The 25,324-nt window shown below is 58.1% G+C and overlaps 1 protein-coding gene across 1 annotated transcript in view; it reads right to left on the bottom strand.

Moving 5' to 3' along the window:
- The window catches only part of TRAPPC9 (trafficking protein particle complex subunit 9), a 364,330-nt gene that overhangs the window by 253,298 nt on the left and 85,708 nt on the right, over nt 1–25,324 (bottom strand). The window contains exons 13-16 of the mRNA XM_066379571.1: nt 22,712–22,797; nt 19,021–19,147; nt 17,527–17,659; nt 14,481–14,644 (exon numbers count right to left, since the gene is read on the bottom strand). Coding sequence (XP_066235668.1) covers nt 14,481–14,644; nt 17,527–17,659; nt 19,021–19,147; nt 22,712–22,797 — 510 coding nt within the window. The remainder of the gene's footprint in view (nt 1–14,480; nt 14,645–17,526; nt 17,660–19,020; nt 19,148–22,711; nt 22,798–25,324) is intronic.

The raw sequence follows: 25,324 nt of genomic DNA on the forward strand, positions 1-25,324 counted from the left end.
GGCGCTCGCAAAGCCCTCAGCAAGCATCTGAGGCAGAACAAATTATTCCAAGATATCCCTTCAGATTTAGATTTAGAACAGATGGTGGGGGGGGGGGGGGTTATATGCAATAAAAAAACAGAATACCAAATAGAATGTACTCCAGAATGCACAAAACAGCCACGTAGGAAACAGGAAATCACACCTGTGTGCTGGCGCTGGTGGCCTCTGAGCAGGGAGACTTCAAGCTGCCCTGTATTCCCTAAATTTTCTATAATGAGCTTACACGCCATACGCACACGCGCGCGCGCGCACACACACACGCACACACGCACGCACACGCTAGCAGCGCTAAGTCCATCCACCCCCCAGCCCCGCTCAGTGTACTGGGAGAGACGCCCTGTGGACAGGCCTGCGAGGCTGGGCCGGCTGAGCACGGGCCCACCCGTGAGAGCGAGCACAGCTCGGAGCCGATGCAGCCGCTGCGCACGCCACCCGACATCAGGGCCAGCCAACACTCCACACCAGGGGTCCCCAAACTACGGCCCACGGCCCACATGCGGCCCCCTGAGGCCATTTATCCGGCCCCCGCCGCACTTTCGGAAGGGGCACCTCTTTCATTGGTGGTCAGTGAGAGGAGCATAGTTCCCAGTGAAATACTGGTCAGTTTGTTGATTTAAATTTACTTGTTCTTTATTTTAAATATTGTATTTGTTCCTGTTTTGTTTTTTTACTTTAAAATAAGATATGTGCAGTGTGCATAGGGATCTGTTCATAGTTTTTTTAATAGTCCGGCCCTCTAACGGTCTGAGGGACAGTGAACTGGCTCCCTGTGTAAAAAGTTTGGAGACCCCTGCTCCACACTGATGACAAGGACAGCAACCGCCTAGGCCACATGTGCCGCTGACGCGTCCCAGACTCAACTCTGCCAGCTGGGTCCGCTGCTCCAGAGCGGCCTGGCTACCTCCGCTGAAGCCACGCAAACTGGCAGGTGGTCCCATGCCCATAGGGAGGGACCCGGGCTTATGAGAAGTTCATCCAGATGACCTGGGTAAGTGCACCGCCCCCTCTCGCCCAGTGCTGCCGTGGCAGGGCAGGCAACCAGGAGGGAGCGGAGGGCGGGCCCGGGAGGGGAGGCAGCCGGGAGGGAGCAGAGGGCGGGCCTGGGAGGGCGGGCAGCCTGGAGGAGCAGAGGGCGGGCCTGGGAACACACGACCGTCCTCTCCTGGAGACCCTGCTGGACAGCGCTAACGGGCACGGCCACCTGTCCAAGGGGCACTTTGACCCGCACACTATAGCCACCCCGTTTACAAGGGGCCCCGAAGGTAGAGAGCTTGGACAAGCTATCCACAGCCAAGCATCTCAGACAGGAGGGAACCAGGAGTCGGGCCAGAACAGCCATACCACACTCCTTCCAGACACACCGTCTCTCGCCGCTAACCGGACCCCACAAGCACACCCGGCGCTGCAGCCAGAGGGCAGGTGCAAGGACGCCGTCCTAAGGTGACGTGACTCAGCACCTTAAATAGAGACGGTGGACACAGATGTCACCGTCAAGTATGGGGCCTCAGGGTCACACAAGCCTGAGTGTGAGGGTCAGCACCGCCACCAGCAGCACGTAGAAGTCCCCGGCCACAGGGCCAGCCCCTCCTTGCCCTCCCGGTCCTGCTTGTTTACTTCCTGTCCCCGCTCCCGATGCGCTGGACACACGAGTCCCCGGTACAGGCTGAAAGGCACCCCGGGTCCCAGGAAGAGCCTGTCTTGTAAACTTCTCCAGCTTGACCCCAGAGCTGTGTACAGTGCTGAACCGCACACGGAAGCCACCGCGACCACGCAGGGCGTCACGTGCGCAGGATCACTGAGCTGCATGGACCCCCGTCGTCCATGGGTCTCGATGTCTCCACAGGAGGCGAGGTGCCCCCGTCACTCCAGTACTGCTGCTACTCAGAGGCGGCACACGCAACACAGGCCGTGCCCCCAGGACTCCGGCCAACCCCCTGGTCCTGCTCGACTCCCATGCTGACCAAGCGTCCTTCAGGATGGGGTCCATGCGTTACTCACGTGGCCGCTCCGTAACTGTGACATAAATGACTGCCGACTAGCACAAAGCCAGGGGATGGGTCACTGTAACGGAGCCTCAGCAGGGCAGTGCACAGCGGGAGTGGTGTAATTCACTCTCCTAGAGGGGTGGGAGAGCCTTCGGGGGGGGGGGGGGACAGGCGGACGCAGTGTGGATGCGGGAAAGGCTCTGAGATGCGCACGGGCACCCGAGAGCCCGCCAGGTCCCACATCCCTGAGAGTGTGTCCCACCACGGCCAGCGGACCAAGAGCATGGAAGCACATTCTGTGCCCCAGAAGCAGGGACTGGCCGCTGGTTCCCCTGGTGTCCCCACTGCCAGCGCCACGGCCACCACGCGGCAGGTGCTCAGAAAAGGCTCGCTGAAGAGCTGAGCAGAGGACGCGCCACAGGCGGGCACAAGGACACACACAGGGGCGAGCGGAGGGCTCGGTGGCAGGCGGGCACGAGGACACACACAGGGGCGAGCAGAGGGCTCGGTGGCAGGCGGGCACAAGGACACACACAGGGGTGAGCGGAGGGCTCGGTGGCAGGCGGGCACAGGGACACACGCAGGGGCGGAGGGCTCAGTGGCAGGCGGGCACAAGGACACACGCAGGGGTGAGCGGAGGGCTCGGTGGCAGGCGGGCACAGGGACACACGCAGGGGCGGAGGGCTCAGTGGCAGGCGGGCACAAGGACACACGCAGGGGTGAGCGGAGGGCTCGGTGGCAGGCGGGCACGAGGACAAACACAGGGGCGAGCGGAGGGCTCGGTGGCAGGCGGGCATGAGGACACACGCAGGGGCGAGCGGAGGGCTCGGTGGCAGGCGGGCACGAGGACACACGCAGGGGCGAGCGGAGGGCTCGGTGGCAGGCGGGCACGAGGACACACGCAGGGGCGAGCGGAGGGCTCGGTGGCAGGCGGGCACGAGGACACACATGGGAACAAGCAGAGGGCTCGGTGGCACGCGGGCACGAGGACACACGCAGGGGCGAGCGGAGGGCTCGGTGGCAGGCGGGCACGAGGACACACATGGGAGCAAGCGGAGGGCTCGGTGGCAGGCGGGCATGAGGACACACGCAGGGGCGAGCGGAGGGCTCGGTGGTGGGAAGGGAGACTGAGGGGAGCCCCGCCCCGCACTGCGAGCCCGCTGAGGACAAGGGTCCCTTCTGTCCTGCCCAGGCCTGTGACGGGCAGAGGCAAGGGGACCGTGTGTGCAAAAGGGAGAGGAGAGAAGGAGGGCCAGCAGCAAACCTGAGGACGGGCCCTCTGAGGGCTGGTTAGGAAACTGAGCGTCAGAAAGCGACGTGAGAAACATCTAAGGAAGGGGGCATGCAAGCTGCCGTCTCTGTAACAACGAAGGCAGAACCCATGATCCTGCATTTCCCCATGTATAAGATGCACTTTTCCCAAAAAATTTGGGGTCCAAAAACTGGGTGCGTCTTATACAGCGGTTGTAGATTTTTTTACTTGCATTTCCCACTTTTCCGCGCTTGTTTTTGCGCTCATGTTGAAGACAGTGACCTGTCATCAGACTCGGATGAGGGATGGGAGTTCTGACAGTGATGAGGAGTTGTATGGATTTTATGATGAATAAAACTTGAGTTCAATAACTTTATGTAATAGCTTTTTTTCAAATTTCGGACCCTAAAATTAAGATGTGTCTTATACATGGGAGCATCTTATATATGGGGAAATACGGTAATCACCACAGCACACAGCCAGGGCCACTGCTTACTGACCCTTTGGTAGCGCCGGGACCATGTTACGTGCTGCACGTGTGTTCCAACGACCAGAATTACAGAGCACCCCCCGACTCCCCAGTATGAGGACACAGACTGCCACAGAAGCACAGAGCACCCCCCGACTCCCCAGTATGAGGACACAGACTGCCACAGAAGCACAGAGCCCCCCCCGACTCCCCAGTATGAGGACACAGACTGCCACAAAAGCACAGAGCACCCCCCGACTCCCCATTATGAGGACACAGACTGCCACAGAAGCACAGAGCACCCCCCGACTCCCCATTATGAGGACACAGACTGCCACAGAAGCACAGAGCACCCCCCCCGACTCCCCAGTATGAGGACACAGACTGCCACAGAAGCACAGAGCACCCCCCCCGACTCCCCATTATGAGGACACAGACTGCCACAGAAGCACAGAGCACCCCCCGACTCCCCAGTATGAGGACACAGACTGCCACAGAAGCACAGAGCACCCCCCGACTCCCCAGTATGAGGACACAGACTGCCACAGAAGCACAGAGCACCCCCCGACTCCCCAGTATGAGGACACAGACTGCCACAGAAGCACAGAACCCCCCCCCGACTCCCCAGTATGAGGACACAGACTGCCACAGAAGCACAGAGCACCCCCCGACTCCCCAGTATGAGGACACAGACTGCCACAGAATCACAGAGCACCCCCCGACTCCCCATTATGAGGACACAGACTGCCACAGAAGCACAGAACCCCCCCCGACTCCCCAGTATGAGGACACAGACTGCCACAGAAGCACAGAGCACCCCCCCGACTCCCCAGTATGAGGACACAGACTGCCACAGAAGCACAGAACCCCCCCCCGACTCCCCAGTATGAGGACACAGACGGCCACAGAAGCACAGAGCACCCCCCGACTCCCCAGTATGAGGACACAGACTGCCACAGAATCACAGAGCACCCCCCGACTCCCCAGTATGAGGACACAGACTGCCACAGAATCACAGAGCACCCCCCGACTCCCCAGTATGAGGACACAGACTGCCACAGAAGCACAGAGCACCCCCCGACTCCCCAGTATGAGGACACAGACTGCCACAGAATCACAGAGCACCCCCCGACTCCCCAGTATGAGGACACAGACTGCCACAGAAGCACAGAGCACCCCCCGACTCCCCATTATGAGGACACAGACTGCCACAGAAGCACAGAGCACCCCCCGACTCCCCAGTATGAGGACACAGACTGCCACAGAAGCACAGAGCACCCCCCGACTCCCCATTATGAGGACACAGACTGCCACAGAATCACAGAGCACCCCCCGACTCCCCAGTATGAGGACACAGACTGCCACAGAAGCACAGAGCACCCCCCGACTCCCCATTATGAGGACACAGACTGCCACAGAATCACAGAGCACCCCCCGACTCCCCAGTATGAGGACACAGACTGCCACAGAAGCACAGAACCCCCCCGACTCCCCAGTATGAGGACACAGACTGCCACAGAAGCACAGAGCACCCCCCGACTCCCCAGTATGAGGACACAGACTGCCACAGAAGCACAGAGCACCCCCCGACTCCCCAGTATGAGGACACAGACTGCCACAGAAGCACAGAGCACCCCCCGACTCCCCAGTATGAGGACACAGACTGCCACAGAAGCACAGAGCACCCCCCGACTCCCCAGTATGAGGACACAGACTGCCACAGAAGCACAGAGCACCCCCCCCGACTCCCCAGTATGAGGACACAGACTGCCACAGAAGCACAGAGCACCCCCCCCGACTCCCCAGTATGAGGACACAGACTGCCACAGAAGCACAGAGCACCCCCCCCGACTCCCCAGTATGAGGACACAGACTGCCACAGAAGCACAGAGCACCCCCCGACTCCCCAGTATGAGGACACAGACTGCCACAGAATCACAGAGCACCCCCCGACTCCCCAGTATGAGGACACAGACTGCCACAGAAGCACAGAACCCCCCCGACTCCCCAGTATGAGGACACAGACTGCCACAGAAGCACAGAGCACCCCCCGACTCCCCAGTATGAGGACACAGACTGCCACAGAATCACAGAGCACCCCCCGACTCCCCAGTATGAGGACACAGACTGCCACAGAAGCACAGAACCCCCCCCGACTCCCCAGTATGAGGACACAGACTGCCACAGAATCACAGAGCACCCCCCGACTCCCCAGTATGAGGACACAGACTGCCACAGAAGCACAGAACCCCCCACCGACTCCCCAGTATGAGGACACAGACTGCCACAGAATCACAGAGCACCCCCCGACTCCCCAGTATGAGGACACAGACTGCCACAGAAGCACAGAACTCCCCCCCGACTCCCCATTATGAGGACACAGACTGCCACAGAAGCACAGAACCCCCCCCGACTCCCCAGTATGAGGACACAGACTGCCACAGAAGCACAGAGCACCCCCCGACTCCCCAGTATGAGGACACAGACTGCCACAGAAGCACAGAACCCCCCCGACTCCCCAGTATGAGGACACAGAGTGCCACAGAAGCACAGAGCACCCCCCGACTCCCCAGTATGAGGACACAGACTGCCACAGAATCACAGAGCACCCCCCGACTCCCCAGTATGAGGACACAGACTGCCACAGAAGCACAGAGCACCCCCCCGACTCCCCAGTATGAGGACACAGACTGCCACAGAATCACAGAACCCCCCCCCGACTCCCCAGTATGAGGACACAGACTGCCACAGAATCACAGAACCCCCCCCGACTCCCCAGTATGAGGACACAGACTGCCACAGAATCACAGAACCCCCCCCGACTCCCCAGTATGAGGACACAGACTGCCACAGAATCACAGAGCACCCCCCGACTCCCCAGTATGAGGACACAGACTGCCACAGAAGCACAGAGCACCCCCCCGACTCCCCAGTATGAGGACACAGACTGCCACAGAATCACAGAACCCCCCCCGACTCCCCAGTATGAGGACACAGACTGCCACAGAAGCACAGAACCCCCCCCGACTCCCCAGTATGAGGACACAGACTGCCACAGAAGCACAGAACCCCCCCCGACTCCCCAGTATGAGGACACAGACTGCCACAGAATCACAGAGCACCCCCCGACTCCCCAGTATGAGGACACAGACTGCCACAGAATCACAGAACCCCCCCGACTCCCCAGTATGAGGACACAGACTGCCACAGAATCACAGAACCCCCCCCCGACTCCCCAGTATGAGGACACAGACTGCCACAGAATCACAGAGCACCCCCCGACTCCCCAGTATGAGGACACAGACTGCCACAGAATCACAGAACCCCCCCCCGACTCCCCAGTATGAGGACACAGACTGCCACAGAATCACAGAGCACCCCCGACTCCCCAGTATGAGGACACAGACTGCCACAGAAGCACAGAACCCCCCCCCGACTCCCCAGTATGAGGACAGAGACTGCCACAGAAGCACAGAGCACCCCCGACTCCCCAGTATGAGGACACAGACTGCCACAGAAGCACAGAGCACCCCCCGACTCCCCAGTATGAGGACACAGACTGCCACAGAAGCACAGAGCACCCCCCGACTCCCCAGTATGAGGACACAGACTGCCACAGAAGCACAGAGCACCCCCCACTCCCAAGTATGAGGACACAGACTGCCACAGAAGCACAGAGCACCCCCCGACTCCCCAGTATGAGGACACAGACTGCCACAGAAGCACAGAGCACCCCCCGACTCCCCAGTATGAGGACACAGACTGCCACAGAAGCACAGAGCACCCCCCGACTCCCCAGTATGAGGACACAGACTGCCACAGAAGCACAGAGCACCCCCCGACTCCCCAGTATGAGGACACAGACTGCCACAGAAGCACAGAGCACCCCCCACTCCCCAGTATGAGGACACAGACTGCCACAGAAGCACAGAGCACCCCCCGACTCCCCAGTATGAGGACACAGACTGCCACAGAAGCACAGAGCCCCCCCCGACTCCCCAGTATGAGGACACAGACTGCCACAGAAGCACAGAGCACCCCCCGACTCCCCATTATGAGGACACAGACTGCCACAGAAGCACAGAGCACCCCCCGACTCCCCAGTATGAGGACACAGACTGCCACAGAAGCACAGAGCACCCCCCACTCCCCAGTATGAGGACACAGACTGCCACAGAAGCACAGAGCACCCCCCGACTCCCCAGTATGAGGACACAGACTGCCACAGAAGCACAGAGCACCCCCCGACTCCCCAGTATGAGGACACAGACTGCCACAGAATCACAGAACCCCCCCCCGACTCCCCAGTATGAGGACACAGACTGCCACAGAAGCACAGAGCACCCCCCGACTCCCCAGTATGAGGACACAGACTGCCACAGAAGCACAGAGCACCCCCCGACTCCCCAGTATGAGGACACAGACTGCCACAGAAGCACAGAGCACCCCCCGACTCCCCAGTATGAGGACACAGACTGCCACAGAATCACAGAGCACCCCCCGACTCCCCAGTATGAGGACACAGACTGCCACAGAAGCACAGAGCACCCCCCGACTCCCCAGTATGAGGACACAGACTGCCACAGAAGCACAGAGCACCCCCCGACTCCCCAGTATGAGGACACAGACTGCCACAGAAGCACAGAACCCCCCCCGACTCCCCAGTATGAGGACACAGACTGCCACAGAAGCACAGAGCACCCCCCCCGACTCCCCAGTATGAGGACACAGACTGCCACAGAATCACAGAGCACCCCCCGACTCCCCAGTATGAGGACACAGACTGCCACAGAAGCACAGAACATGTCCCAGTCATCCAGCCAGGAAGGGCACAGCCAGGACCCAAACCCCAGCGTGTCTGCTCCGGAGGCCGTCCTCTGAACCCTAACAACGCAGCTGGGAGCTGAGGACGGCTGGGTCCCCGCGACTTCCACCCGGCCGGCCCCCCGCCACGCAGTCCCAGCCGCACTGGCCCCCTCTCTGCCCCCGCCCCACCTCCGCCCAGAAGCACAGTGCGACTCGGCATGCAAACAAAGGAGTGAAGAAACGGAGTCCTCTTTGCTCTTCATTGCTCTAATTTTTTTATAAAGGATTATAAAAAAAATAGCACAAGCCACTCAGACGCAAAGCAGCCTGAAAAAGGTAAAAAGTCAGGAAGCTCAGCCGGGTGGGTGAGGCGCTGTAGGTCAGGCGGCACTTGGGCCGGCTTATTACCGAGAACTAACTGGCAGCGGGTTTCCCCTCGTCCCTGGTCCCTCGTCCCTGGTCCCTGGGAACAAAGGAGCAGTGAGCTCCCCGCACCCGCCTCCCAGGAGCTCCTCGCGGTCTCGTCTTCCCCTGGGGGGCAGGGCTCTCGCTGACCCACTGTGGGGCCTCCGGTGCTGACTGGCTACGGTTGTAATGCGAGCACATCCTCGTTCACTGTTAAACTGCACCCTTCCGGGAAAAACAAGAACAAGGACGACGCTGAGCCGTGTCCAAACTGCTCGGGGAGGGACCAGCTCTGGCGGCTGAGACCCAGGCGCCGGCCTCACTCAGGCGGGTGTTCGCCCAGAGTCGCCTCACCGGGCCCGGTGTCCTGGTCTCTGCGGCCGCAGAGCGGAACTGGGAAATGGGAAACCACGCCAGCTCTGGTGGCTCCCCTCACCTGCCACGGGCCGGGCACTGAGCCAGGGGCGCCAGAGGCATCACCCCTTGCTCTCGAATGGCTGCAGGTCGGGACAGCACGATGCCTCGCACGGCCAGACGCCTGCTCAGGACAGTGACACAGCTGACCGTGCGCAGAGCCTGTCAGCTGCCAAACCCACGTCCCCATCTCACTGGCTGGCAGGAGGCCGCGCTGCGCCCCACCCTGGCAGAGGTGGCGCCACGGGAACGGGGGAGGGGTCAAAACCACACAGCAGCCTAGTGCGGTGGGCGGCTTCTGCGAGACACCAGCCACGGCACGGCGAGGGGAGAGGGGACGCTGCACCGACCTGCGCCCCATAGGGCAGGGCCGCAGCCAATGGCACAGCCCTGGGCACGGAGCCGACATCTCCCACGCACGCGGCACACTCAGGAGGATCTCAAACTGCTTTGCTCACTCTTGCATTCAGTTCCGTGACCTCAGGGTGACACATTCAAACAACCGGCCCACGGCCAGCCCACGGGAGCCGCTGCCTCACCCCCGGGTACCCCATCGCCACAGTGTTTCTATCTGAGCCCCGACAGGCATGCAGGGCGCCGGGTACCCCATCGCCACAGTGTGTCTATCTGAGCCCCGACAGGCATGCACGGCGCCGGGTACCCCATCGCCACAGTGTTTCTATCTGAGCCCCAACAGGCATGCGTGGCGCCGGGTACCCCATCGCCACAGTGTGTCTATCTGAGCCCCGACAGGCATGCACGAAGCCGGGTACCCCATCGTCACAGTGTTTCTATCTGAGTCCCGACAGGCATGCACGGCGCCAGGTACCCCATCGCCACAGTGTTTCTATCTGAGCCCCGACAGGCACGCAGGGCGCCCAGAGACTGCGCTATGGCCGCTGCAGACAGGGAGCCCCGTCCTCAGGGCTGACACGCTTTGATGCCTCACAGCCGGCCCCGCTGTTCCTATGACTGTCCTTCAACATGGTGGTACCCCACGGGACATTGGGGGGCCTTTCCAAACGCTACACAATGATACATCGTCAGGATTGGCAAGATTAGTACATGTCATTCGCTTATCTCCCTGTGGGGTGTGGTTTCAGGGAGAATAGCCACTGTTTTAATGCTAGAGGTTAGTGGCCTGCCATCAAGTGGAGCTGGCCACTTTCCAGGGACAGCGTGCAGAAGTGTTCCCACCTTCAGCCTGGGAGGCTCGCTCCTCACTGCAGACACTGCACTGCAACGCTCACAGGGGAAGGATGCCGCCGGCCTCATCTCAGACACCTACGGGTTTTTAATCAGACCAACACACAGTCATCGCTTCTGTCCAGAAATGAAGCTAGAAGATGAAGAAATGAAGGATGTACATGTGCACCCACATGTGTGTGCAGGCAGGCTTGTGTCTGTGCCCACTCACAGGCTCACAGGCAGGCTTGTGTCTGTGCCCACTCACAGGCTCACACACAGCTTAGAAGATCTGTTCAAAAGCAAGCAGTGGTCCTTGCCGGTGGCTCCGTGGAGAGAGCATCAGCCAGTCATACGGACACCCCGGTTCAGTTCCAGGTCAGGGCACACAGGAGAAGTGACCATCAGTTTCTCTCCCCCTCTCTATCTCCCTTCACTCCCTCTTCCCCTCCTGCAGCCAGCGGCTCAATTGGTTCGAGCTTGGCCCTGGGCTCCAAGAATAACTCCAACGTAAGCGCAACAACCTCAGGTGCTAAAAATAGCTGATTACTTGAGCACTGAACCCAGACAGGGCTGCCAGGTGGATCCGGGTTAGGGCGCATGCGGGAGTCTGCCTCACTATCTCTGCTCCTCTCACCTTGAAACAAAAAAGAAGTACAATAAACTCTTCTTCACTGGGGCTCATTACTATGAAAGTCGTAACCTTTTAAGTAAAGGCGGAAGTGGCATCTCTAACCACCCACAAATAAAGACCTGCTGACAAATGGATTGTACTTAAAACAGCTGCGCGGCATCGACGGGCCATCCCTGTCTGATGGGTGGGCCAGAAATGCTCATCCCACACCAGGTGCTGTGGTCAGGGGGACACACTCGCCCCAGAGAGCCCCAGCGACAATTCAGACACTGAGGAGGCCCACAGAGGTCTGTCTATCACTGATGCTTACCAGACACTGGAAACACAAAAGGATCTAAAGTGAGTTTCTAAGAGCAGGAATTAAAACAAGACAGGAAAGCACGGGGGATGGCGGGAAAACACAAAACGAGAAACTTGTCTTTATCTGAAGAAGGGGGAGTTTGTTCAGAGGGACGAACAGGGACGTCCCTCTGACAGGACCCTGGCTGCCTCCAGGCATCAGGCACGGCAGAGGGAGGAGGGTGGGGCCACAGGCACGCCCTGGCACGGCCCAGGCCCCCACGCGCAGAGGGCACGGCAGAGGGAGGAGGGTGGGGCCGCAGGCACGCCCTGGCACGGCCCAGGCCCCCACGTGCAGAGGGCACGGCAGAGGAAGGAGGGTGGGGCCGCAGGCACACCCTGGCACGGCCCAGGCCCCCACGCGCAGAGGGCACGGCAGAGGGAGGAGGGTGGGGCCGCAGGCACGCCCTGGCACGGCCCAGGCCCCCACGCGCAGAGGGCACGGCAGAGGGAGGAGGGTGGGCACACAGGCACGCCCTGGCACGGCCCAGGCCCCCACGCGCAGAGGGCATGGCAGAGGGAGGAGGGTGGGGCCGCAGGCACGCCCTGGCACGGCCCAGGCCCCCACGTGCAGAGGGCACGGCAGAGGGAGGAGGGTGGGCACACAGGCACGCCCTGGCACGGCCCAGGCCCCCACGCGCAGAGGACATGGCAGAGGGAGGAGGGTGGGCACACAGGCATGCCCTGGCACGGCCCAGGCCCCCACACGCAGAGGGCACGGCAGAGGGAGGAGGGTGGGCCGCAGGCACGCCCTGGCACGGCCCAGGCCCCCACGTGCATCAGGTACGGCAGAGGGAGGAGGGTGGGGCCGCAGGCACGCCCTGGCACGGCCCAGGCCCCCACGCGCAGAGGGCACGGCAGAGGGAGGAGGGTGGGGCCGCAGGCACGCCCTGGCACGGCCCAGGCCCCCACGCGCAGAGGGCTGCCTGCAGAGGGACGCACCTTGAACACGCAGTCTTCTCACGGCACCCACGGGCCGGCCACATGTGCACCCAGAACGGACCCGAGCTTCCTGGGCTCTGCGCCACCATGTCAGCCTCACGACAACCCCACACCGGGGACGATGCTGTACGCATCAAGCACCTACTACGTGACAAGCTCTGTTCTCAGTTCTCAGGCCCTGGGCACGCAGCAGTGACATGAACAGGCCGCCGCCGCCACCCCTGAAAGAAACCACTTAGTGGTGTTGTGATTACTTCATTAGAAAAACCACCTGAAGTGCCGTCCACCTGGTGCCAAGAAGGTATTACTGCCATTATCACTGCTGAGATAGATGCTAAACAGCTCTAACGGCAGCCCAAAGAAAAGTAGGTGGAACCCAGCGAAGCGAGCTCTTAACTCCACGTGGAGAAGTTTCACGGAGGGGACACCGGAGGGGCCCTTACAGAAGCCAACACGGTGGCTTAAATAACAGTGACGCTGAAAGAGGAACGGCGTTTTCTATCGCCCACGACGCACCCTCACAAGGTCCCTCTGCCCTCCCCCGCGAGAACACGCAACCCTCGCGCGCCATCTCAGCTTCCGACTTGCCCGTGTTCTCAAATCCATCATTAGGTCGTGTACTGGTGCTGACAGCTTTGGGGTGCCCCACGATCTAAGTGACAGGAGGTACTCTTCCCTTTGTGTGTTCTGAAAGCAGACGGTTTCCTTCCATTAACTTAATTCCACACGAGATGCAGCACAGCTTGGGATGAGAATTACAGTGTGACAGCTCTGATTTTTCACTTGCGGACGTGCTGCTCTGAAGACAGCTGTGCTGTGCTCTACGCAATGGGTTTGGGGCTCTCCGTCTCACGGTCAAGGGGACCCCAGAGCTGCAGCAGGGAGCTCCCTGTGAACCTGCAGGCGCATGCTTTATTTCCCCCCAAAATCGGTGAGAGGAATATGCAAATACAAGACACCCGAGCTTCTCCCCGGCAGGACATGCTCAGAGGAGCCCTTCCCTTCTTACAGAATCCAAATGCCTTAGTCCACGGCATGATTTCTGCAAAATAAAATTCTCCCACACTCACCCCTGGACCCTCCCTCCAGGTGGAACTAACCAGACAGCCTGTGGCTCTGCCTCTTAAACGCTTCCTCTCTGGGTTTTCCCGGGATGGTGTGTCATTAGCAGGAGAAGGAAGCCCCCACCCCCCGCCAGGGAGGTGTGCACAGGACCTCCCTTCCCGGGCGCATAACCAGGCCCAGCAAGCTCCCCTGGCCTGTCTGGCCTCCCTCACACTGGCCTCCCTCACACTGGCCTCCCTCACACTGGCCTCCCTCACACCGCCATCAAGGCGTGAAACCCCTCTGGTCCTGCTGGTTCTCTCTGTCTGGTCTCACCGGCTGGCCCAGCATCTCTAACTTTATCAGGTGAACTGATTTCCCTTCACACCTCTCCCTCCTTACAGGCAGGCCCCCTGGTCAGTGCCGCTCACTAACCCCACTGTACCAGGCGTCTGCCACACTCCCCCACGCGGGACTCTTGAAACAACTGTACATGGTGAGCCCACGTCCCCTTATCTCCCCGGGGGAAACGGAGGCTCAGAAAGGACAAACAGCCAGTGAACGATGAGGCCAAATGTCCACCCCGGCCTCCTGACCACAGCGGCCTGTGTTTCTGAACTAGGAGGCAGAGCGCCTGCCCCCAGGACAGGGGCACAGGCTCTAAGCGCAGAGCCCACTGAGCGGCACGGCGGGCAGACCGGGGCACGGGCCCCAGGCGGGGACGCTTCTGAGCCGGCCAGCGTCCCCCGCACGCATGCGGTCTGCAATGCGGAGAGCCCCAGGGGACCAGGACACAGTCTGGCTCCAGTCTTCCCGTGTGCATTCCTCACGCATGATTAGAATGCCAATGTTACACTGAAAAGTGGGAGAAACTGAGCGTCCCTGGACACGTTATCTGAAGTGTTTCCTCTGCAGATGAAGAAGATGAACATGGCCAAGGCCTATCCTGCTTAGCATACCGACCTTTGGTGGTGAGGAGCTTTGAAGTGACTTCCAGCTTCTCCAAGGGCTCCATGCCAATATTTTCCAACTTGATGACGAGCTGCTGGGCTTCTCCATTGTAGAGCTGGAGCGCCACGTTCGTAGAGACCCCGTCGCCGGAGGAAGGCTGCAGCGAGTGTGCAGACCTAAGATAGCAGCAGCGGTAACAACACGTTTTAAAAGGAAAGCAAACCAGCGGCATTTTAGAATTACTCACATCGCCACCCTTACCCATTTCAGAAACAGGGACTAGGGAATTCAGTGCCAGCTACCAGGGACAGAAGGTGAATCGCCACATGTTGCGTGCTCTCTACATGCAGACGCGTCCCGGGTCCCTGGCGTGTTATAAACATGATCACCCTCACTCGGCCTTGATTTCTAATGTGAGTAGGAAGCTTTAAATTACACAATCGTTGGATTATGGTGAAGGCAACAATGAAACAATAAATTAATTCACATGAACCATGACCGTGTTACTCTCTCTCAAAGAAAGAAAAATCTCCCTCTCAGAACTGCCCTGGGAAAATCCACAGGTTTAAGAAGAAAACGTAAGTGAACCGTTCCGACTGACAGCACGAGATCGGGAATGAAGAGAGTGGGATGTACGTGTAACACACTCCACGTCACCGGGCAGAATGAGGAGGCACGCCTGCAGACACCCACCATGACCCAGGCCGCCGGTGGGGCCCTGGGGCTGGACAGGGTCCGAGTGGCTGGGTCCTCGAGGTGCCCAGGGGTTAAAGGTGTCCGTGCGGCTGGGTCCTGGACATGGTCAGGTGAGGCCCCGAGGCTCCCACACCACAGCCTGCAGTCTGAGCTCTTCCCGAACTCTCCTACCTCCTACCCAGAGCACTGATCACCCGGGTTGTCTCCTTTCCAGGCAGCACACAGGCAGAGGGGTCACCAGCGAGCACGGGCACGTGGGGACAGAGGCCAGACAGCCAAGAGGGGCGTGTGGGGTAGGTCCAGCTAAAGTGTCTGTACCACGCTCTGGAGTAGTTTGGCCACAAAAGAGAACGGGAGGTCACGGGTGGGTGAAAGGGTCACTTTCTCCTGGGACGGGAACCGTTTAGCCTCCTTGGACTGGAAGGATTTCCACAGAAAGCCACGTGGTCTAAATGCATGTGCCCCCACGTCGCGTTCTGAACTCCACCAGAAACGGGTTGTGAGCAGACCAAGCGGGCTGCGGGCCCCGCACGGGCAAGTGCCCAGCTGTCACTGTAGACCAGCTCTCTTGGCTCTGCTCCGGTACCGCCCGGCACAGGGGACGGCACAGACCCAAGCACCGCTTACACACATCACGAGAGCTCCATGTCCTCACCCCGTCAGGGTCAAAGGACAGAAGAGAACGTCCCTGTCAGTGCTGGTCTCAGGCTTCCGCAGCGCCAGGGGAGGGTGACCGGTGAATAGGTCAGGCTCGTGGCACCGGCCACGCCGCACCCGGGGCCTCTGGTTCCAGGGTCGGTGGAGGACTTGCTTTGACATCATCCAGAGAACCCCTCTGCCTAACCCAGGACCACAAACACTTTCTTCTCCATGTTTTATACTCCTGGCTCTCACAATTAGTGCTATGATCTCTTTTGAGTTCATCTTTTTCTACATTTCCTTTTATTTCCCAGTCACATGATGCTTCCTGCCAGGCCCTCCCCGTGTTAGAAAGTTCTGCGGCCTGCCCACTTCACCAGGCTGCTCCCTCACCTCTCCACGCTCACGTCACCTCCTGGAAGGGCCCCCCCGCAGCCCTCAGAGTCCTGACAGCAGGACGGTGACGGCCGGGCCCCCTGTCGCCCCCGCCCACTGTCCCTGCCGGGGCAAGACCCGGGCACGGCGTCCATCCTGCCGCCTGGCACTCGGCGCAGGACCCGCCGCATGGGTGAAGGAGTGTCTAAGACTCTTCAGGAAATACCAAGATACGTTACATAAAAACAGCCGAAAGGACACACAGGAACGCATTCCCCAGAGAGCGAGAACGGAGACAAACCCACTTCCGAGGGCAAGGACGTGAACGGGGACGTGACCCGAGGGACTTCCTGAGGTGCTTTCAGAAGCCTTCGAAATAAAACGTTTCAGCTTACGTGACATCATTGTGCAAAACGTGAAAATCTAAGGACGCTATGCGAAACGTAGTTTAATCCCAACTATTCTAACAGGTGTGGAGGGTGGGCAGAAGTAGGGTTACAATTACAAGTATTTCTTTGTTATTGTATTATATTATTTGTCTTCTTAGCGTTATTATTTCATATCCTTACTTACAGGTTAATCTCTTAAGTAACAATACAGGTAACTAACCTACTTCTGCCTACCCTTGTATTAAAAGAAGAAAAAGGAGGAAAAGAAATAGAGGAATGAAAGAAGGGGTGGGGGAGGAAAGGGGAGGGGAAGGGAGGGGAAGGGAGGGGAAGGGAGGGGAGGGGAGGGGAGGGGAGGGGAAGGGAGGGGAAGGGAGGGGAAGGGAGGGGAGGGGAGAGGAGGGGAAGGGAGGGGAGGGGAGGGGAGGGGAGGGGAAGGGAGGGGAAGGGAGGGGAAGGGAGGGGAAGGGAGGGGAAGGGAGGGGAGGGGAGGGGAAGGGAGGGGAAGGGAGGGGAGGGGAGGGGAAGGGAGGGGAGGAGAGGGGCGGAGAGGCTGTCCCCTGGAAGGAAGGAGGCACCAGCAAGCCTCAGGAGTAACTGAATTCCTGCAGCTCCTGAGATGTAGTCTACTTCCGTTTCATGCTTTCCTGTAATGCTGTTTTTTACAATACCGACATTTTCTTAAGTTCCCTAAAACCCTCACGGCTGCAGTTCACAAAAACCATTATTTCAGAGGCTGATCTCACACTTGGTTCTGCTCTGGGTGGGACCCCTGCCCCTTCGGTCCAGCGCGCCGTGAGCACAGCACACCGCTATCGGCCGTCCTGCAGGAAGCCGGGCCCGGGCTCTGGTCAGAACAGCCACGGGCTGAGTCGGGCTCTGGTGCCACTGAACATGTGCACCGACCAGCACCACCGTGTGTCGCCGGAACGCAGAGCTTGTGCTCGGCGAACGCCTACCTGGGCAGAGACGTGCTGATCTGGAGTCTGGGCAGAGCAGGGATGACCTCGACCGTGGAGCCACTGGTCTTCACCCCCGGGAGGCTGTCCAGCAAGCAGTCACTGAAGACGCCGAAGACGGTGGTGTGGTAACCTGGGAAACCAGGAAGAGCTTCGCACCACCGGGAATGGCTCAGTGCCCGGCCCGAAGGCAGCCCCAGTAAGCAAGAGCGTGGGGACCCTCCCTGAACACCCGAGTGCTGATTCACGCCCGTCACGGGCCAGTCTCACCCACAGGCCCCGCTCTCAACCCCGAAGACCCTCAGTTTCCCCTGTGGAGAGGGGAAGTTGATGAGGCCCCGGCCTTCCTGCCGCACAGGCGCCCTGCGTCCAGGCGGAGCGTGCAGGCGAGCGTCTCCGTGACCTGGGACACGGCCACCCAGCGTCTCCGTGACCTGGGACCCAGCCACCGAGCGGCTCCGTGACCTGGGACTCGGCCACCCAGCGTCTCCGTGACCTGGGACCCGGCCACCGAGCGGCTCCGTGACCTGGGACTCGGCCACCCAGCGTCTCCGTGACCTGGGACTCGGCCACCGAGCGTCTCCGTGACCTGGGACTCGGCACAGCGTACTGACTCCATCCCACCTCTTCCCTGACGGGCTTTCCAAGTGCATTTATCCCCAAAGTGGGCGTGAGAGCCTGTGCTCTGTTCCAGGACAGTGTGACTTAGGTATTTGAAAAAGGATTCAAAAGCTTCTGCTGAGATAAAAATAAGAAAGCCCACTACTGTTACCACTGCGACATGGAGCAGCGAGTCCGCTGGATGTGGGCGAGAACTAGAACTTAAGATCAGCAAATTTTCCAGGCCAAAAAACCCCACAAAAAACAAAGAAAAACTCCATGGGTTAGATAAGCACTTGAAATTGGTCCTGCAAAGTTTCAAAAGGGCTGTTGAAGTTCTGAGAGAAGTGGTCCAAACTGCACACGCCGGCCCTGGCTGGTTGGCTCAGTGGTAGACCGTCAGCCTGGTGTGCGGGAGTCCCGGGTTCGATTCCCGGCCAGGGCACACAGGAGAAGTGCCCATCTGCTTCTCCACTCCTCCCCCTCTCCTTCCTCTCTGTCTCTCTCTTCCCCTCCCACAGCCAAGGCTCCATTGGAGCAAAGTTTGCCCAGGTGCTGATAATGGCTCCATGGCCTCCGCCTCAGGCGCTAGAGTGGCTCTGATTGCAATGGAGCGACGTCCCAGATGGGCAGAGCATCGCCCCCTGGTGGGTGTGCCGGGTGGATCCCGGTCGGGCGCATGCAGGAGTCTGACTGCCTCCCCGTTTCCAACTTCAGAAAAATACAAAAAAAAAAAAGAAGAAGAAAAAAAAAAAACTGCACACACCGAGTGACAAAGGGAAACAATACCCCAGGCTGGGACACGAATGCTGGGCGGCCGTGACAGGCCTCGGGGAGGCGGGGCAGTGGGCCAGCCAGCCCACCTGGCCTGCACCAAAAGGAAGCTCCCCTTACCGTTCACGGTGATCGTTCCCGTCGTCTGGGGGACCCCAACGAGCGTCACGGGGTACAGGCCAGATTCGGCCGGAAGGGACAGTGCCGCAGGGAGAGACTCGAACTCCACGCCACTCGTAAGGAGGCCCTAGAACAAGGAACAGGCAGCATGAATACGCACAGGGCAGGCCCACAACCTCCTGGTCACTTCCAAGTGAGCCACGCAAGGTACAGCCACCAGCGGGCAAGCTGCCGGAGTGAAACAGCTGTTGTTAAAACCCAGAGGACAGCCCTGGCCAGTTGGCTTAGCGGTAGAGCATCAGCCTGGCGTGCAGGGGACCCGCGTTCGATTCCCGGCCAGGGCACATAGGAGAAGCGCCCGTTTGCTTCTCCACCGCCCCCTTCCTCTCTGTCTCTCTCTTCCCCTCCCGCAGCCAAGGCTCCATTGGAGCAAAGATGGCCCGGGCACTGGGGATGGCTCCTTGGCCTCTGCCCCAGGCGCTAGAGTGGCTCTGGTTGCGGCAGAGCGACGCCCCGGAGGGGCAGAGCATTGCCCCCTGGTGGGCGTGCCGGGTGGATCCCGGTCGGGCGCATGCGGGAGTCTGTCTGACTGTCTCTCCCCGTTTCCAGCTTCAGAAAAATACAAAAAAAAAAAAAAAAAAAACAACCAGAGGACAGTGGCAACAGGCTGAAAGCCTGACACAACTCACCCGCCCTGACACAGAAAGCACAGGACGCGGGAACAAGTCCATACTGACTGACGCTGGCCCAGATGTTTATTTTTATCCTATTTGTTTGGTTTTGTTGTTTTACCAAATGGGAATGTAAACAAAAAAAGAAAAAAACACGAAGTGTGAAAATATGTCAATTAATCTCCGTCTGGTGCGTCTACGGACAGATCACCAAGTCATCTCGGCTAGTACCAGGCAGCACTCCTGACCGGGAACGAGAGACTCTCCCTGGCCTTGAGGAGCTGCCCCCAGACTGGGGACAGCACGGGACATCAGCTCGGGACTTGTCCACGCTGTCACAAACATACCACCCAATGCCATAAGACAAGAAAAAGGAAGAAAAAGCATAGAGGCACTTATTCACAAAGAAACAAGACCGTGACCACAGAAAACCCTACAGGACCTACAGTAAAACTGAAACTAACAAGCACACCTAGCAAAGTGGCAAGGCTGGAGATAAAAAAAAATAATAATAAATTAAAAAGCTAAGGTATGTCTGCAAGATTCTAGCAAAAACGTGTTGATGTGGTGAGCTCAGGCTCTCACACTGGAAGGAAGGTCACAGGTATGGAATGGAGGGAGGCAAGGAGGAGCTGGTGGCCCCGCCCAGTGGCGCAGGGCACAGAGTCTCGCTTTGGAGCACCAAGGTCACCAGCTCGATCCCAGGGCGCCATTTCAAGCCCTGGTCAGGGCACATATGAGAAATAATCAATGGGTGCACAAGTAAATGGAACAATGAACTGATGTTTTTTTCTCTCTCTTAAAAAAATAATAAAATAAAGTAAACCACAGAGATGGATTGGAACTGGAGGCACCACTGTGAAGTCAGGATTTATGGGATCTGTGTTTGTTCTGCACACACAGGCATAAGTCTATATGCAGATGCATGCGTGTAGGTACATACGGACATGCGTGTCTATGTGTACATGCATGCACAATTTTCCTAAGGCAGAATGCACCCAAAGGGACATTCTAGCGGTAATGAGCACACCTGTGCCCAGACTTTTTTTTTTACAGAGAGGAGGCAGGGGAGAGACAGAGAGAGAGACATTGATTTGTTGTTCCACCCAGCTGTGCATTCTCTGGTTGATTGCTGTACGTACGTGTCCCGACCAGGGATTGAACTTGCAACTTTGGTGTACCGGGATAACACCTTAACCACGAGCAGCACACCAGAGCCCGGTGCCCAGATTCTGAACAGAAGCGTGAAATGATCTAACTACATGCAGAACAGATGTCACGGGCAGGAGTGGAAACAGAAACCAATTAGCTGACTACTGTCTCTCGGCGAAATACACAGCGGCATTTCATTTCTTTTTAAAATAGCTAACACAAATACGGCCAACTGTTAACACTGTCTAAATGTGGATGGCGGATATGTGAGTGTTATTCCCTGTAGCCTGTCACATGTTTGAGATATTTCATAACTTAATTTTTTTAATCCTGAACATGATTTGGGGGCTCCTAGTGGTAATTTTTATTTTATTCTTTCTTCTTCCTAATTATTGACAGAAAACCACATATTATTTTTTTAACCAAATAAAAATGAAAGCTGCTTTTTAAAGAGAAAAACTGCATAAGAAAAAGCAAAGAGGCATCTGATACTTTACCCACTCTGTGGATGGTTCTCTAACCTCTGTCACTCTCTCTTTAAGCCAAGAGGCAGAGACACTGGAAATGACTGTTCAAGAGCCAAACCTAAGGCCCTGGCTGGGTGGCTCAGGGGATAAAGCACTGGCCCAGAGCACCAGAGGTTGTGGGTTCAAGCCCCCCACTCAGCGCATGTATGAGAAACAATCAATGAGTATGTAACTAAATGGAATAAGTGAAACAAAGAGTTGATGTCTCTGTCTCTCTCTCTCCCACTTCTCTTCTTCTCTCTCCCCTCCCCTCAAACCAATAGAAAAATTAAATAAAAACAAAGCAAGTGCGGGTTCCTGTACCAGGAGAAGGTGACACTCATCCTCGAAGGCCCGTCCTCTGAAGAACCTCAGAACTTTCTAAGAACTCAGACAGATATTAGAACAGCTATGCCACGTGCTGAAGGCCTAGCCATCACTGTGAAAAGCCTCCCCCAGTCTGCCCGGGAACCCCGACGCGTCCATGTGCTCGGCTGAGCCGTCACCTCTCCCTGACTCTACACGTGGGTCCTGCAGCACCTTATGCACCCCCGCACCACAGAGGGACCACGGTCACAGAGGGGTCAGGTCCCGGTGCCTCGCCCAAGGCTGACACGGGCATGGGCACTCAGCAGGACAACTGCGTACAGCACCGGCCTCCGCCCCTGAACGTGGGTCATAAAATCCCACAGGAAGACCCCAACCGTCTCAACGCAGTCCTCTGCAGGTCACCGGAAGTCAGTGGGACCGAATGCCAGTCCACAGAGGGGCCTGAGGAGTGGGACCACCTGGCAGGCGGGCGGCTCTGCCCGGGGAGCACTAGGGTTAGCTATCTCCTCTCGACACCGGAATTGGGGGAGAACTCCCCACAGACAACTACAAAGTGAACGCTGCCGCCCCGCACAGCTCGCAGCCAGAAGCCCGGGTTTCTAAGCCGAGAGGACACTCACGGACCTGACGTGGTGGTTCACCCTCTGACTCCGGGCCCTTCCTCCTGCTGGCCCTCGCCCTCTCCTCATCTCGCAGCAGTAAGGAAGGTCACCTGTGACCACCTCACGTCCATGTCGACGTGAGCATTTCAAATATCACATCCGATCCACCAAGCCCGGCGTGTGTCCAGGCCGGAGGGCTCCTTGCCCACTGATTCACACATCTGTGGAGGGCCAGGCACCACAGGCACAGGGGTGGTAAGGTGCGTCTCCACTCACAAAAGGCGTGTAAGCCTTGGCAGAACGAAGGCAAAAACAGATCGCAGATTGTGTGCTTTAAGGGTTAAGTAAAACACACACACACACACACACACACATTTTAATAGTAAGCTGGTATATATCCCCAAAGTGTCAAATGACTGGTGATACGTACCATGTTCTCAACCCGGAGCTCAAACGGCATTGGGTTATACACCATCAGCTGAACTTCACACACGTCTCCTTGAACCCACTGGAAATCTGGAAACACACACACAAGAACCCACGTGTTAGACGGTCCTCCGCGTGTTGTGCGTGACCTCGGGTTACTCCCCTGGCACTTTTTATTCTTCCAGCGAAGTGGTAGGCATTAATATCGTCACAAGGTAAACAATTCAAAGCTAGTTTTTCCGCTAGCTTTCTTGGAAACAGAGCAAGTCATCACTGCCACTTGGATGCTATGTGACAGATGTTTCTTGTCATCTTCAGTGGGCTGATTCATGCCATCAAGCCGAATGCAGCTTCACAAAATCGAAATCAATCCAGACAGGACCGTTCCCAGCAAGGGGCCATAAGTCACACAGCATGTCCCTAGCCCGGAGGCTGGCACAGTCAGTTTTAAGTGGTACATAGCTCAGTTCCCCTCTCCCTAAGAGGGTGGCTTCTCCCCTGACCACCCCTAGGCCAGCCACAGTTCAACCTCTGTGGCCAGCAGAATTCTGAGATGACCCCCAAGACCTCCAGCCTGGTGCAGACGGCCTGGATAATCCTCCCCCCCGAGTGTGACTGATGATGATGTCTGTTACATAACACAGGTAAGTGGACCCTGCAAGTGTGATTAAGGCCTCCAGTCAGTAGGCTCCAAGTTCATGAAAAGGGGAGAGTATCTTGGGGGGGGGGGATTATATAATCAGATGAGCCCTTAAAAATGACCATACCACACCCTTCCTGAAAGAAAAGATTCAAAGGAGAGGGTCTATGGAGGAGGCCCCGGGGCCAAGACCCAGGAGCGGCCGCTGGCCACTGAGAGTGGTCCCGGGTGTCGGTTACACAACTAAACGGAAATGAATGGTGAACAAGCTGAGGGAGCTTGGAAACAAACCTTTCCCAGTCCAGCCTCGGTGGACACCGGGAGGTCAGCCTGCCACCCTGAGCAGGGGGCTCGGGGGCCCAGTCACTAAGTCTGTAGTGACTGGATACAAAGACAACTAACAGCGCTCGTCTGCATTTCTGGTGCCCCTCCCTCTCAGACACTCCACGAGGCAACGACAAGGACCTCCAGATTAAGTCAGCGTGTGTGGGGTGGGCGTCGGGTTCGCGGCACGTTCAAGCAGGTGATCTCGTGATCCTCACATGACCTGGGGACAGAGGTGCTGTCATCCCCATTTACACAGCAGGTAACTCAAACAGGGCAAGACACGCCGGGGATCCAGCCAGTAAGCAGGATTCGACCGCAGTGTCTGAACTTAGAGGTGTCTACAGCAGACCCTGATTAAAAGGGCTTTCTCTGGAGCGGCCAGTAGGATGTGCGATTAGAATTCCCCGGCTTGCCCAGACCTTTCACAGGGACACTGCCTCTCCCAGACACTGGCACCGGTGCCCTGCGCAGACACCAAACCCTAGTCCTTCTCACTGGCTCTAACCCTACCGGCTGCCAACTCAGGTCTCCTCCCCCTCACTCCGCCTCTCCTCACCCATCTCCTGGGCCCTCTGGCTAGGAGAGCCTCAAGGGGAGGCTCACAGAGGTCACCTTCCGGAGCACGTGCTCACCCGCCCTTCAGCGACATCCCTGAGCCTATCACGGACCTCGGTGGTTAGACCCAGCCTCTTCCTCACAGTGGGGGAAAATATCATTTATTTTAACACATTGTTATGCCTGGTAGTTAAGGAGCTGTCTTCTCTGTCATGGCCCAAAACCATCAGTAAGAAAAGCATTTTCTCGGCCCTGGCCGGTTGGCTCGGCAGTGGAGCGTCGGCCTGGCGTGCGGGGGACCCGGGTTCGATTCCCAGCCAGGACACATGGGAGAGGCGCCCATTTGCTTCTCCACCCCTCCCCCTCTCCTTCTTCTCTGTCTCTCTCTTCCCCTCCCGCAGCCGGGGCTCCATTGGAGCGAGGATGGCCTGGGCGCTGGGGATGGCTCCTTGGCCTCTGCCCCGGGCGCTGGAGTGGCCCCAGGGGGGCAGAGCATCGCCCCCTGGTGGGCAGAGCGTCGCCCCTGGTGGGCGTGCCAGGTGGATCCTGGTCGGGTGCATGCAGGAGTCTGTCTGACTGTCTCTCCCCCGTTTCCAGCTTCAGGGGAAAAAAAAAAAAAAAAGAAAAGCATTTTCTCCCTGGATAGAGCATCAAACTGGGACACAGAGAACCCAGGTTCAAACCCCAAGGTCACCGGCTTGAACACGGGCTCATCAGCTTGACCGCGGGGTTGCTAGCTTGACCATGGGAGCATAGACGTGACCCCATGGTCACTAGCTTGAGCCCAAAGGTTGCTGGCTTGAGTCCAAGGTCACTGGCTTGAGTCCAGGGTCACTGGCTTGAGCAAGGGGTCACTCGCTCTGCTGTAGCCCCCTGGTCAAGGCACATATGAGAAAGCAATCAATGAACAACTAAGGAGCCGCAATAAAGAACTGATGCTTCTCATCTCTTTCCCTTTCTGTCTGTCTCTACCTGTCCCTCTTTCTGACTCTCTGTCTCTGTCAAAAAAATTTAAATTAAAAAAAAATTTTAAAAGAAAAGCATTTTCCTGGCGTTTTGAGAGGAACTATACACACTTACATGGCCCTACTCAAG

The sequence above is a fragment of the Saccopteryx leptura genome, chromosome 3, assembly GCF_036850995.1.
Source record: "Saccopteryx leptura isolate mSacLep1 chromosome 3, mSacLep1_pri_phased_curated, whole genome shotgun sequence".
In the NCBI taxonomy this organism is placed as follows: Eukaryota; Metazoa; Chordata; class Mammalia; order Chiroptera; family Emballonuridae; genus Saccopteryx; species Saccopteryx leptura.